Consider the following 15,269-nt stretch of genomic DNA (forward strand, 5'->3'; position numbering starts at 1 on the left):
GGTGGTAGTTAAGACAAGTACCTTAACAACATTTTACAGAAATTTGGACAGGTACATAGATAGGAAAGGTTTAGAGGGATATATGAGCCACACAACTTGCTTATATGGGGCATCTTAATCTGCATGGCTGGTAGGGCTGAAGGACTTGTTCTTTTTACTGTAAATAAACTTCCATTACCTGTAAAGTCAGTCACAAACCTGTACTTAACTGAGTTAATGCTCATGCTTAATACATTGCCTTCCAGTTTTCCCCCAAATAATTATTACCACAATATCATGGATAGGAGCTTCTTCAAGGTATTCAAAGGCTTTTTTTTGTACTGTTGGTAGAAGTTGGTGGTTACCTTACAAATTAATCTAATCAGTACAAAGGGGATTGTGGTAATACTTGTGCTTGGCTCTATCCAAGCTGTACTTTAAATTCTAAATTTGAATTTAAAATAACAATACATTCATCCAAGAGTCATCAAGAGTGCTTAATTCTCATATGTACCAAAATATGAATTGCATTCAATTGCCTCCGCAGGCCAACTTTGCATGGTCACTACCAAAATCCCAAAACAAGTAATTTGCTCCAAGGGCTTGGTAAGATATTTCTAGGATAGATGTATGAATTTAACTATTTTCTCAAATATGTCTTGCCATCACTTTTAAACTTGACCTTGCAAAAGTTTGAAAAAGATAGACACAAAGTGCTGACATAACTCAGTGGGTCAGGCAGCATCTCTAGTGAAAAAGGATGGGTGGCGATTTGGATCGGGACGTTTCTTCAGACTAAGTAGGGGTAGGAGACATGGATGTGGAGAACTGGAGGTGAGAAAAGATGAGGGCCGACCACAAATGACCTCTGGCAGGGTGTGGCCTGGTAGGCCCATTGTGGGCCAACGAAGGCGTGATCTCAAGACGGAAACAATGTGGAGCATTTTCAGAACTGGTAAAATGACTAGGGTGGAGGAAGGAGGCGAAGGGAAGGTGCGTTTAAGTAGAAGTTACTTAAAATGAGAGAATTCAGTATTCATAATGCTAGGTTGTAAGTTACCCAAGCAAAATATGAGGTGCCGTTCTTCCAATTTGCGCATGGCCTTACTCTGGCAATGGAGGAGGCCCAGGGCAGTATGGGAAGGGGAGTTGAATAGGTTGGCACCCAGGAGATGCTGTAGGCCTAGGCGGACCAGACGCAAATGTCCAGCGACGTGGTCACCAAGTCTATGTTTGGTCTTGCAGATATACAGGTGTTGGGAGCCTGATATATCAGGTGAGGTTGCACTGGCCAGGACTGTATTCTTTGGAGCACAGGAGTCTGAGGTGTATAAAATCAGAAGTAGACACAAAGTTGGATTAACTCAGCGGGACAGGCAGCATCTCTGGAGAGAAGGAATGGGTGACATTTCAGTTCCTGACCCTCCTTCAGACACCCATTCCTTCTCTCCAGAGATGCTGCCTGTCCCACTGAGTTACTCCAGCTTTTTTGTATCTTCAGTTTAAACCAGCATCTACAGTTCCTTCTTGCACATGTATCAAATCAGAGTTGCCTTGGCATCATGTATGACAAAGATATTGGGTATGATGTGCCTATGTTCCATTGGGGGAATAGATGGGTTGAATGCAGTCTTTTTCCCAGGGTAGTGAAATCAAGAACTAGTTGAAGGTAAAATGGGAAAGATTTAATAAGAAGTTAGTGAACATTCACACGGAGGGTGGTGGATTAATGGAGTGAGCCATCAGAGGAAGTAATTGAGGCAGTAAAAATAACAACATATAAATGGCATTTGGACAGATATGTGAATAGAAACTCTTCAAAGTGATGCATGCCAGGTGTGGGCAAATGAAACCAGCATGGATGGGGGCAACTTGTTCAGCTTGGATGAGGTGAGCCTGTTTCTGTGCCGTATGACTCTAATTTCTCATTCTGTGTTGGCTTATCTTTCGGAACAAAAGAGCCATTTTAAAGTTAGTTTGGAAATTCAAAGGTCTTTTATTGTCACGCGTACCAATTAAGATAGTGATATTTGTATTACCATACAACCATACTTTTAAAAAAAAACACACAACTACATAAAAGTTAACTTATAGATCCACCACAGCGGATTCCCAACATTCCTCACTGATGGAACGCAATAAAATCTAATCTTCTTCCCTCCGTTCCCCCCATGGTCGGGGCAGTCGAACCATCCATCGGGGCAGTCGAAGCTCCTGCGGATGGAGCTCCCGAAGTTGGTCTCTAACCAGAGACCGCGAGCTCCACGATGTTAAAGTCCGCAGGCTCCCGTGGTTGGAGCTCAGAAGTTGATCCCTGGCAAAGAGATCACTAGCTCCACGATAGTAAGTCCACAAGCTCCCGAGGTTGGATCTCCCAAAGTCGGTCTCCAGCAGAGTCCGCCAACTCCTCGATGTTAGGCCACAGTACAGACTGAGATACGATACGGTAAAAAATCGCATCTCCGTCGAGGTAAGAGATTTTTTTTTAATGTTCTCTCTCCCCCCTCCCCCCACATAAAACAAGCTAAAGAACACTAAAAACATACATTTAACAGAAGGGAGGGACAGGCAGACTGTTGGCAAGGCAGCCATTGCTGGCGCCACCCGTACAAGCAGAATAAAAGTTGTCTTGGAAAAATATAATAAGGAAAATAAACTGTCCATGTAACCTCCCCTCCCAGCACTGATCATGTACCATTGTCTCTTAACAACACAGTTCCCTGTTGGCGGCTATTGAAATTGGCAGGAATAATTTTATTGACACGTGCAATTAAACAATGTAACATTTAGCATTTAACATAAAATCAATCATAGAACGCAGAAGCAGGCCCTGTTGCCCAATTTGCCCATGCTGACCATTTACGTTAGTCCCAACTGTCTGTGTTTGGCACATACCCTCTAAATCTTCCTTAACCATTCACATGTCCAAATCTCTTTTAAATATCATTATAGTCCCTCTCGCAACTATCTCCTCTGGCAGCTCATTCCATTTAACCACCACTCACTCTGGAGGGGAAAAAGGCATCCCTTGGATTCCTATGAAATCTTTCCCCCCTCATATTTTTAGTTTTTGTTCCAAAATCCTACAGGAAAAATAACTGCAATTCTGAAACGTCGTAGCCCCCATGCCTTATTACCCACTGGCACAATTATTTTATAGAATGCAATTTTCTATAATGCGAGGTTTCTTAGGAACAACTATTCCGTTACAGCAGAACTACCAATATGGTAGAGCTCCAATAACCTGGAATCTGTCATATTTTGAGATTCCAATGTTTTGTCATCTGGCTCACCACATGAAAATGAGTTTTAGTTGAGTAGGATAATTGGTTGAACTTAATGCTGAGTTCAACCCCGAATTGGCTGAAACTTATTGAAGTTTATCATGCCTCTTTCCAATTAGCTATGCCCCGGGAAAATTTATTATAACAAAGCAAATTTTATTATAAAAGTTAATTAAATGTGAGTTGGGGTGTTAATAGGAATAACATACATGAGTCTGGAAAATCTGTAGCTTGTCCAAGAATCATTATCAGCTGTGGGCATTTTGTGGAGGAGCTGTGTGTGAAACTGAAAGGACGGCATTGGGCAACTATATTGAAAAGTCTCCACTATACAGCAGAAGGAAACGTACGGTGGGAATATGGAGTGATTTTGTGATCTATTTCAAGTTTCAGAAAAGCCAAGAAGTGGCGTCAGTATTTTCAAAATAAGCATTTGCTTGTAAAGAATACTAATGTTGGAATTGTAATCCAACTACGAGAATAATTTAGTTTTGAGTTTAGTTTCGAGATTCAGCAAGGAAAAGGGCCCTTCTGCCCACCAAGTCCATGCCAACCTGCGATCCCTGCAGACTAGTTCTTCCTGTACACTTGGTAAAATTTGCAGAAGTAATTTAACCTACAAGCCTGCACAGCTTTGGAATGTGGGAGGAATCTGGAGCGTCATGGGAAGAACGTACAAACTGTCCAGATGGCACCCGCAGTTTAGTGTCAAATGCGGGTCTCTGTTGCTGTAAGGCAGCAACTACCCCAGCGCCACTCTGCTGCCCAATATATCAGATTATTGATAACCATTTTATTATTTATTTATTTATAAATATATATTTATTATAAATTATAAATAAATATTTCCTCTTGAATAACAATCATGGCGTTTAGAATCCTATTCCTTAACTTTATTTTCAGATGGAGACAATCGAGAAAGAAGAAACTATTACTGATGCCATCACTGCTCAACTGTATGTGATTCGTGTTAAAGCAAAGGATTCTTTAGACTTTGGGAAGTGGAGTGACTGGAGTTCTGAAGTATTTGTCACTACATGGAGTGGTAAGCAAAATACAGAATCTCGGTTTCAGAATCAAAAGTCAAATTAGTTTTGGTTTTGTAGAATGTTGAACTTAATGCGTGTACTTGAGATAAATTCTACAGCACTCGTAGCAGCACTTGTTAGGCAAGTAAAATTTAAGAGTAGCAAATCACAGCTTTCACAGATGGCTGAGAGGTCTATAAAGGCGATCAAAGGATAAAATAAATAATTGACCTAAAGTGATGTGGCAATAAAAGAAAATTAACAATCTCATTGATGGAGAAGACGTTTTAATGCACCTGACCTTCAGATGCAGGATAAAAGTACCTTGTTCTAATTAGAGAGCTTTCATTGTTTTGTAGCTCAGCTATTTTCTGAAGGACAGAAATAAATCAAGTACTTTCTGCAGGTTAAATATTAGCCACAGTATGTGAAGAGCTTGGGTGCACTTGGGAATAAGAGCAGAGGCTGGTCGTTTGGCCCATTACTCATGCTCTCCCATTGTATCCCCAACTTCACATCCCCATCCTCCCAGGAGAACCTTTACACCCCATTCTTTATCTAGTTTCTACCTGGCTCTGTGTTAAAAATATTCAATTCTCTATAATTTACCCGTTATCATAGAACCCAACTTTCTCAAACGTTTCTCATAAAACAGCTTGCCTTTTCTAAGGTAGACACAAAATGCTGGAGTAACTCAGCGGGACAGGCAGCATCTCTGGAGAGAAGGAATGGGTGATGTTTTTGGTCGAGACCCTTCCTCAAAGGGTCTTTCCCTTTCCCTTTTTCTAAAGGGACAGGTGTTGCATCTCCTGTGGTTGCAGGGGAAAGTACCTGGGGAGGGGGGTGGTTTGGGTGGGAAGGGACGACTTGACCAGGGATCATGGTCCTTGGACCATGACCCCACAGATGAGCACCAGACCTTAATATCACTCACCATTTCTGATTTTATTTTTTCCGGCTCTCTGCCCTCTAAAGCCTCCAACCTTATTGTTCCCCAGCCCCGCACGGCCCGATTTTATTTTCTCTAAAAAATAAAAAACCCTCTCTCATTGCCTTTTCTAGGTGTCAGTTCGTTACAGCTTCCCTGATCTGAATCGGGTGTATTAACATCCTTCCTTAAATAACATGACCAATACTGTACACTGGATGTGGTCTCAACAGTGCCCTTGATAATTCAAGTGTAACCTCCCTTTTTTAGTTTGGGCAGTCTGTTGCAATCCAGGATGACTTGCTTCCACTTAAGTTCTGTGGGTTCTGAGGTGACTCCAGATGCCAGCATCTTCCACAGACAGAGGCAGGACATGCCTGCTGAAGCAAGTGATATCATTCTCCCTCAGTTTTCACAGGGCTTATTATGTATGTTGTCGATGCATATAGAATTGGATATTCATGTACCCCAAGAATTGACAGTCATTGGGTTGCAGCTTTTTCCTGGAGGCTTTTGTCTTCAATTTGCTTATATCGTCTTCCCATTACATTGGAGTACAATGTTTAGTTTGGGAGTCTGTCCAAGATTACCCATCTAAGCTAGTGCCATTTTCTCAAGTTTGGATCGTATTCCTCTAAACTTTTCCTATTCATGTACCTGCTGAAGTGTCTTAAATGCTGTACAGTGCCTGCCTCAACTACATCTGGCAGTTCTTTCCATATACCCACAACCTTCTGAGAAGAATAAAATGCCCCTCAAGTTCCTATGCAATCTTTCCCTTCTCACCTTAAACCTATGTTCTCTGGTTCCTCATACCCCAATCCTGGGTAAAAGACTTTGTGCATTCACCATATCTATTCCCCTCATGATTTTATGCATCTCAATAAGATCACCCGTCAGCCTCCTGCGCTCCAAAGCATAAATCTAAGCCTGCCCAACCTCTTCCTTTAGCTTGGGTCCTTGAGTCCTGGCACCATCCTCGTAAATCTTTTCTGTAGTATTTCCAGCTTAACATCCCTTCTATATCAGGGTGACTAAAACTAAACACTTTAAAACAAATGTGGTCTCACCAACAACTGTAACATAACATCCCAACTTCTCAATACCTTAACTGATGAAGGCCAATATACTAAAAGCCTTCTATTCCATCCTACATGGGACACCATTTTCAGGGAACTCTGCTCTGCAACACTCCCCAGGGTCCTACCATTCATTGTGAAGGTCCTGCTCTAGTTTGACTTCCCAAAATGCAACATTCATCTGCATTAAGCTCCATCAGCCATTCCTCAGCCCACGTTACGAGCTGATCAAGATCCTGCCGTCATTTTTGATGCCCATCTTCACTGTCCACATTGCCACCTACTTTAGTACAGAGGAGAATATTGCGCAACTCTGAGATATAGAGGAATCTTGGTTTTGTGGCTACACGGTGTAAAATCTCATCCTCTTGTGTGCTTCTTCAAAAATGATGGGCTCGAAGGATTTTGTGGCAATAACGATAATGGTAGCTTTCATGCCTGCTATAGGTAGTCAGTCTCCCAATCTTACAAGGGGCCATGGATTATTGTTGCCTAGTAGACCATGAGATTTTTGTGCTTGCTCAAGTCTTGGCTTTCAAACACACATTTCCTCAATGAATTTCTTAATCAAGGTCTCCCTTCACTGAGAAGTGGCTCCCAAGATGTGGAAAGGGGTCCACATTCTCCAGGGCTTCGCCATGAACCTTTATTGTTAGACGCCAGTGCTGTGCATTGAGGCAGATTGATAGGGGACCATTGTCTTGTGAATACTGAATGTTGGGCTCATCTCCTCGTGTGTTTCAATGAATTAAATTTAGGAAATCTACATTTGTGTGTGTAGTGATTACATTTCCACAAGCTAATGGCATAAAATATGCGAAGCTGCTCTACTGAAATCTTTTGAGTGCAAACATATGAGATTAAAACTTTGTGTGATTGTTTTCATATAGAAATTTGTTAATAAATCAACTCTTTTCCAATGCAGAAATTATCCCAACCACTATCCCTGCATTTACAATGGACTACATGGACTCTCACAGTCAACAAACAGTATTTGCCTCTTCTCCGACTTCAATACTTTTAGGTAAATTCAGAGTTTAATGTTATTCTTGGTAGTCAGTAAAGGATCAGTGTATAATGTCAATGCATAATAAGACTTGGTATGTTGTAGAATCGGGTCCAGGCCAGTGGAAAGGAATAATGTTGGTGCAATAAATCACTTGAAGGGAAGGAATTCTGATGTGATTTTTTGAGTCTGTTTTGGAAGAATGAATTCCTTAGTACTTTGTGCATGTTCCAACAGTTTCCCCCAAGGTGGTATATTTTCTGTTTTTGAAAACCAATTAAAAATGATAAATTGATTAATAATAATTTAAATATAGCACGAGCACTAGCAAGTTAATTATAGAAATGTAATTGAACCCATTTTCGCATTATGCAATACATTTTAATACTTCCATGGTGAAAGCAACAGTAACACAACTTGCAATTATATAGTTGCTTTAATATAAAAGCAGGGAAGATAAATTGACAAACTGTGGATAAGTTCCATGTTTTGTTTAAAATTCTGCCACAAATAAATTCTAAATGGTGAGATGTGTGTTTTTGTGTTATTCTGTAGCATTAAAATCTGACCATGTTTCTAATGTTTTGACCACAGATCCTGATGTGTTGGATAAGGACGCTGTCATATTGATCTCAATTGCCATCTTGGTTGGACTACTCACAATAACGACCGTGTTTGTGTTATGGTATAAATTTGGATTACTTTTGATATTTGTATATGTTATTCTGAGGTAGTGTTATGTTTAACTTATTAAGCAGAAATTAATTATTTTAATACAAGGTGTGGTAAATGCACAGAGGTTACATTCTGCAGAGACCAGGGTTCAAATCCTAGTGTGGTAGTTATGTTTGGTTACTGTTGTGTATTTGGGTGCTTGGAACTGACTTAAAATAACACTCAGACACGGGAGTGATCTGGAATTTGAAAGAAAAGCGATAGTGGTGATGACCCTGACCTTGCAAGTTTTTGTAATAAGACTTCAGGATCACTAAAAGTTCTTTCTTCAGAGGAAGAAATGTTCTGCCCTTAGTCTAACTTGTGTATAAACAAAATGAAATGCTGGACAAACTGGCCCGCTCAAGCAACATTTGTGGAAGGAGAAACCTGTTAAAGTCTGCAAATTGACTGGTTTGTCTTTCCAAGGATGTTCTTTGACTGGCTGAGTTTTCCCAGCATCTCTCTTGTTTCGTGCATAGACCACACTGTGTAAGGACAGTAAATCACCTTTCAATAGACAATATGTGCAGGAGTAGGCCATTTGGTCCTTCGAGCCAGCACCGTTCAATGTGATCATGGCTGATCATCCCCAATCAGTACCCCGTTCCTGCCTTCTTACCATATCCCCTGACTCCGCTATTTTTAAGAGCCCTATCTAGCTCTCTCTAGAAAGCATCCAGAGAACCTGCCTCCACCGCCCTCTGAGGCAGAGAATTTCACAGACTTGCCACTCCCTGTGAGAAAAAGTGTTTCCTCATCTCCGTTCTAAATGGCTTACTCCTTACTCCTGGTTCTGGACTCCCCCAACATCGGGAACATGTTTCCTGCCTCTAGTGTGTCCAAGCCCTTAACAATCTTATATGTTTCAATGAGATCCCCTCTCATCCTTCTAAACTCCAGAGTGTACAAGCCCAGCTGCTCCATTCTCTCAGCATATGACAGTCCCACCATCCCGGGAATTAACCTTGTAAACCTATGCTGCACTCCCGCAATAGCATGAATGTCCTTCCTCAAATTAGGGGACCAAAACTGCACACAATACTCCAGGTGTGGTCTCACTAGGGCTCTGTACAACTGCAGAAGGACCTCTTTGATCCTATATTCGATTCCTCTTGTTATAAAGGCCAACATGCTATTTGCTTTCTTCACTACCTGCTGTACCTGCATGCTTACTTTCATACACTGATGTACAAGGACCCCCAGATCCCGTTGTACTTCCCCTTTTCCCAACCTTTTCATTTTTCTTTTGCGTATACATGGCTTTTTCTTACTTTGTGGAATGGTTTTGCAGATCACTCAGCTCTTTGCATTTTACAACATTAAAAACAAATACTAAAACTAAACCAGCCAACTGATGTCACCCAACACACCAAATTTGTGCACGGCAAATTAGGTCCTAGCTCTGTTAACGTAGCAACATTTTCCTCGAACGCCTCTGGTCTTATGTCCAAACCAGGTGGTTGCCCCGTAGATTAGTTAAGCAGCAACCTAGTGCAATTGTAAGCACTGAATCATACCATATCATAATCCCAGGCTACATCCTGTCCCATGGGTGGGACTGAGGCCTCTAGAAGTGATGAGTGGGGAGAGATGAATTTTCAGAGTGTACAACATCGGTCCATTTTATTTGGCAGCATCCTCGGCACCATTCATCCCCTCCACTGCTGGCGTGCAGTAATGGCAAATTGTACCACTTGCCAAATGCACTGCGGTTGTACTACAGGTAGGCTACTCCAGCATCTCCCACCATGGTAGCTAAGTTCCCTCCATGTTGGATTGATTTGAAAATGTATGTCAGACCACTCGTTGTCACAGGGTCGAAATCCTGGAATTTCCACTCCATCACTTCACCAGAAGGTTTACAGCAGATCACAAAGGCAGCTACCACCATCTTCTCACGGCCTTTGGGTTGTGGGAATAAATATTGACTTTGCAGCAATGCACATGTCTTGAAAATGAATAAATGGGGAAAATTGCTCAGTAATCACCAGCCAGGGAACTAGCCAAAGGATCGCTTGCCTCCTTTTAGTTCTACTTGGAACAAAACGTAAGCAATATGTTTTGCAGGACAAACTTGAAGATGCAGCTCCTGATATTGATCGAAATTAGAGAATGGCCAATATATTATCAGTCATTACTCTATAGTCTGAACAGTTACTTCAAATGTATTTTTAGTATATTGCTTTGTAAATCACCTTAACTGTTACCTGAATGTGAATCCGATCTTTAAATTTTAGGATGATTGAACATATTTTCTTTCCAGGGTCAGAAAGAAAAATCAAGAAGCACATGAGGCCAACGTTTTGATGAAGAAGACACTACCATATTTTTAATGGTATGTATACAACTCTGGCTCCTTCCCTATTGCAATCTTTTTTTAAAGAAACCAAAAATGGGAGCAATTTTTTATTAATTATTATAATTCAGTATGTGGGAATTGGTACAATTTTCTACATTTAAGTATTAAGTTGGAACATATTACTGGAATACATACTGGTGATCCTGTATTATGGGATAGATTGCGTTCCTCGTAAAATGTCCAGCTCCCAGAGCCACGTGTTTGTCAACAAAGTTTTTCAAAATATATATTTTTAAAATCTTTTTTTCTGCAAGTTCTGTGAGAACAAATTTAATTTAATTTCTAAAATTTGGGGGGATTGATTAGGTATTGCTTTATCATTGTTGCGTGAACTAAGATAGAAATATAGAAAATAGGTGCAGGAGTAGGCCATTGAGCCCTTCGAGCCTGCACCGCCATTCAATATAATCATGGCTGATCATCCTAAATCAGTACTCCGTTTCGGCTTTCTCCACATATCCCTTGATTCCTTTAGCCCTAAGAGCTAAATCTAACTCTCTTAAAAAACATCCAGTGAATTGGCCTCCACTGCCTTCTGTGGCAGAGAATTGCACAGATTCACAACTCGCTGGGTGAAAACGTTTTTCAAAAAGATATAGCAAAGTTTTGTTTGGGTACTATCCAATCAAAGCATATCACACATCAGTATAATCAAGCTGTACTCAAATACACAATCCAACAGGTAGTGCAAAAAGAAAAATGCCAGAGTGCAGAATATAATTTTACAGCTTTATGGTGTTAGTTACGGAGAAATCATCCATGGTCTGCAAGAATCGAGTGTTTTATTGTCATAAGTCCTAAAATGGAACAATAGAATTTTAATGTACAGCAGCACAACATAGTACTCTGTGCACGCCATAATAATCAACAGAAACATTCAGTGTGTATGTATAGATCTATATTGATTTTTATTTTTTTGCTAATGGTTGCCTCCAAGTCTATGTAGTATAGGGGTTATTTGGAGGTTGTAGTGTTTAATAGTCTGATGGCGATAGGTTGCACCTCAAACAATAAGGTAGGTTAACAGACATCTTAGCCTATGGGAGAACTGTTCAATAGTCTGATAACAGCAGGGAAGAAGTAATTCCTGTATTGTTGGTGTGTTTTCAAGCTTTTGTATCTTCTGCCTGACAGGAGAGGGGAGAGGAGGGGACGACTGGGATGATAAAGGTCCTCTAAACTGAAGAAAATGCCTAGATGCTTCCAACCAGTTTCCACATTTAACTCCGCCATTTCCGCCACCTCCAACGTGACCCCACCACTCGCCACATCTTCCCATCTCCCCCCATGTCTGCCTTCCGCAAAGACGGCTCCCTCCGCAACTCCCTCGTCAATTCTTCCCTTCCCTCCCGCACCACCCCCTCCCCAGGCACTTTCCGTTGCAACCGCTAGAAATACAACACCTGTCCCTTCTCCTCCCCCCTCGACTCCATTCAAGGACCCAAGCAGTCGTTCCAGGTGCGACAAAGGTTCACCTGTATCTCCTCCAACCTCATCTACTGCATCCGCTGCTCTAGATGTCAGCTGATTTACATCGGGGAGACCAAGCGTAGGTTGGGCGATCGTTTCGCCGAACACCTCCGCTCAGTCCGCAATAACCTACCTGAACTCCCGGTGGCTCAGCACTTCAACTCCCCCTCCCATTCCCAATCCGACCTCTCTGTCCTGGGTCTCCTCCATTGCCAGAGTGAGCAACAGCGGAAATTGGAGGAACAGCACCTCATATTCCGTCTGGGGACCTTGCGTCCGGATGGCATTAACATTGAATTCTCCCAATTTTGCTAGCCCTTGCTGTCTCCTCCCCTTCCTTAACCCTCTAGCTGTATCCTTCCACCCTCCCATCCGCCCGCCCTCGGGCTCCTCCTCCTCCTCCCCTTTTCCTTCCTTCTCCCCCCCCCCCCCACCCCCCATCAGTCTGAAGAAGGGTTTCGGCCCGAAACGTCGCCTATTTCCTTCGCTCCATAGATGCTGCTGCACTCGCTGAGTTTCCCCAGCAATTTTGTGTACCTACCACATTTAACTTGGTTGATGTTCTCAACAGTACATACTAAATACAATGTTTTTACAAAACTCTATAAGTTTATTGGAAACTGATTTGTTGTGATTGCAGTGGTTAAATTTCCTTGTTAATGACCTCTTAATATCCATTTATGTATTTTCCAGAATTTGGCTATATTATCATAGCCTAATGTCACAAATTGTTTGATGCGGTTTGGTTTCTGCCGCTAAGTTTGGTTTTTGAAAAGCAGAATTTAAACACGATGAACTCAACAACCAAAAAACATCTGCTTGTTATCAGAAGAAAAATGTTGGCAGCTTCCGAAGACTAACAAAGGATAACTATCAGAAAGAATGTGGCGAGTCTTCAGATCTGCATCGTGTCGCAAAATGTCCGCAGTGTACAGAAGAAAAAATCATTCTTAATTTTAACTGTCTCCGTTACCTGCAACCACAAGATACCGTACAACTGTTGCAGCAGGAAGTTGGAGCTAAGTGCTAAGGAAATAGTGATTATTACGTGTAAAAGTCTGAGCCAGTTTTGGTCTTTGCTTACTTTAAAGCTCTTGACCATTTGAGTATAGAATCACATCTGTAAAGTATTTTCTGTGACTTTTTAATTGCAAAGGAGAAATGCTCTGTGTTGCACAGGTGTTGATGTACATCGAAGGGAAAAGACATAAGATGCGGATTATGTACATCGCTGCTTTTTGTCTGTGCAGCCTTGCTCATTTCTGTAGAGCATAAACTATACATAAAATTAACCGTTAGAGAGCAGGAGTGCTGTTAGTTTAATATTTTTGCACAAATTGTGCTTGAAATCAAACATTTTAGATAATAGCCATAAAAATTAAAGGTGGCTTAATGATTCGGGTTCCTAACTTTTTTGTTCTTTATTATTGAAATGTCAAATTGCATCAATTTAATTGTGGCTGCTGCTCTTCAATCAAAAGAATACCTTGCCAAAGCATGGTGATGATTTAGTAAGACATTTAAATGTCTATTTAATGGAGATATTTCCAAATTGGTTCAATTTCTGTACAAATTTATTTCACACGCTCATCACGTAAACACGCATACAAGCTGTACAAAGTTTGAGCAAAATACTTTCTTGAAAAATGTGGTTAACTCTGTAATTTTCCTGATACAGTAAAATTTGCTTGGTCATCCAGGTTGAAAAGCACGTTTAAAAATTGGCTTTTTAAAGCTTTTTTTAAACCCAGTGAATCCACCAAAACAAGAGTACTTTCATTAAACGAAAATGTGCCATCTGAAAAACATTGTAAAATAATTGTTATCCTTCACTAAAATTGCCAGTATTGCTAAATATGAAATATCATGTTTTCTGTGTATAATTTCAATATTATTGATTTCTCGCCAATATTTTGAGGAAATTTATGCTTTTTAATACAAATCTAGAAATTACTATTGAAGGTCTTGGAGATATTAAAACTGTTTGCAACATCAGTTTTTAAGTTGTGAATGAGCCAAACAACGAGATCTGCCATTATATCTATATTGTAGCAAAATTGCTTGATGGGCAGAATCAAATAACAACCTGAGGGCAAGCCGCAATGAAGGAGTAGGTCAGATGTTCAAAACCTTGGTCTAAACTATGGGATTTATGAAGGTCAGAGGAAGAAATGGAAACAGAAGGAAATTCAGATTGTCGGGCCTTGGCAGATGAAGACTGGTGGTGAGAATATTTAATCATTTTAAGTTTATGGGAAGTTGAGCAAGAAAAATCAGATGTTCATTGGAAAAGTTGAGAGGTATCAAAGGATGATGGAGACCAAAAATGGTGGTTTCATCTCCTGTCTTTAATAGGAGGAATGTGTGCTGATCCAGCACATTGAAAGGCAGTCTGACAATTTAGAGACAGTGAATGGCATAAGAAAGGCAGTTATTTCCCCCCCCCCCCTCCCAGTAGGTAGCCCTCAATGCACGTTATATAATTGTTAACCACAAATTAGCATTGCCGTATAAATGAGTTTAAAAATCAGTTACTAAGCAGTTGGTGCAAGGAGAAAAGGCACTTGTCTGAGTATGGTCTACTTTCTGTTGTGAAGCAACTAGTGCATCTTGGATGGGAAAATGAAACTTATACTGGCCAACATCTGTCAATTATTTGTCATAGAGTTGGCTGCATTAATTGCAAGATCATAACTGTCAAGTGAGTCGCTATGAAACTCTTCTACTAACCAACCAGTCGGCTTGCTTCTACCAGAAGAATATCTCAATAGACAATAGGTGCATGAGTAGGCCGTTTGGCCCATCGAGCCAGCACCACCATTCACTGTGATCATGGCTGATCATTCACATTCAGTACCCCGTTCCTGCCTTCTCACCATATCCTGACTCTGAGCTTTATCCAACTCTCTCTTGAAAGCATCCAGAGAATTGGCCTCCACTGCCTCACTGATCTCATGAATGGTTAGGTTTGAAAACGTTAGCATCAAGGACTAAATTGATAAACTAAGTTGCTAATATTTCATTTATGCCATACAGATATTGTCATTCTGAGCAGAGAAGAGGCCAATTGAGCAATGTGCTTTGACTGTTTTCTAGAAGTTATCAGTCAAATTCCTTTTGAAGTATCTCTAATTCTAGATAGCTTTATTGTTGAACATTTGATATTGATAAAAAATATAGCTGAAACTTAGGATAAGGTAATTGCCATTTGAGGAGATGATATTAAAGTCCAAGTAATGGTGATTTGAACAGGTGTTTATCAAAAGTTTTGACCTTTTAAAAATACACTGTTATTGCATTTGAGAGAATGTAATACTGGATATAGTCTATAACTAGATGCATGGGGGCCAGTGATTTCTCAAAATTGTCTTGCATCATTTTGTTACAATTGATCAGCAATGCAAGGAGTCAGTTGCCTC

General features: G+C 40.7%; 1 protein-coding gene across 4 annotated transcripts in view; it reads left to right on the top strand.

Moving 5' to 3' along the window:
- The window catches only part of LOC116980377 (interleukin-11 receptor subunit alpha-like), a 76,861-nt gene extending 61,829 nt beyond the window's left edge, over positions 1-15,032 (top strand). For all 4 annotated transcript variants that reach the window (XM_033032538.1, XM_033032564.1, XM_033032555.1 and 1 more), the window contains 5 exons: positions 4,167-4,308; positions 7,224-7,322; positions 7,899-7,989; positions 10,285-10,356; positions 12,544-15,032. In XM_033032538.1, the coding sequence (XP_032888429.1) occupies positions 4,167-4,308; positions 7,224-7,322; positions 7,899-7,989; positions 10,285-10,354 (402 nt within the window). In that variant the 3' untranslated portion in view covers positions 10,355-10,356; positions 12,544-15,032. The remainder of the gene's footprint in view (positions 1-4,166; positions 4,309-7,223; positions 7,323-7,898; positions 7,990-10,284; positions 10,357-12,543) is intronic.
- The last annotated feature ends 237 nt before the right edge of the window (positions 15,033-15,269 follow it).

Source organism: Amblyraja radiata, chromosome 1, assembly GCF_010909765.2.
Source record: "Amblyraja radiata isolate CabotCenter1 chromosome 1, sAmbRad1.1.pri, whole genome shotgun sequence".
In the NCBI taxonomy this organism is placed as follows: domain Eukaryota; kingdom Metazoa; phylum Chordata; class Chondrichthyes; order Rajiformes; family Rajidae; genus Amblyraja; species Amblyraja radiata.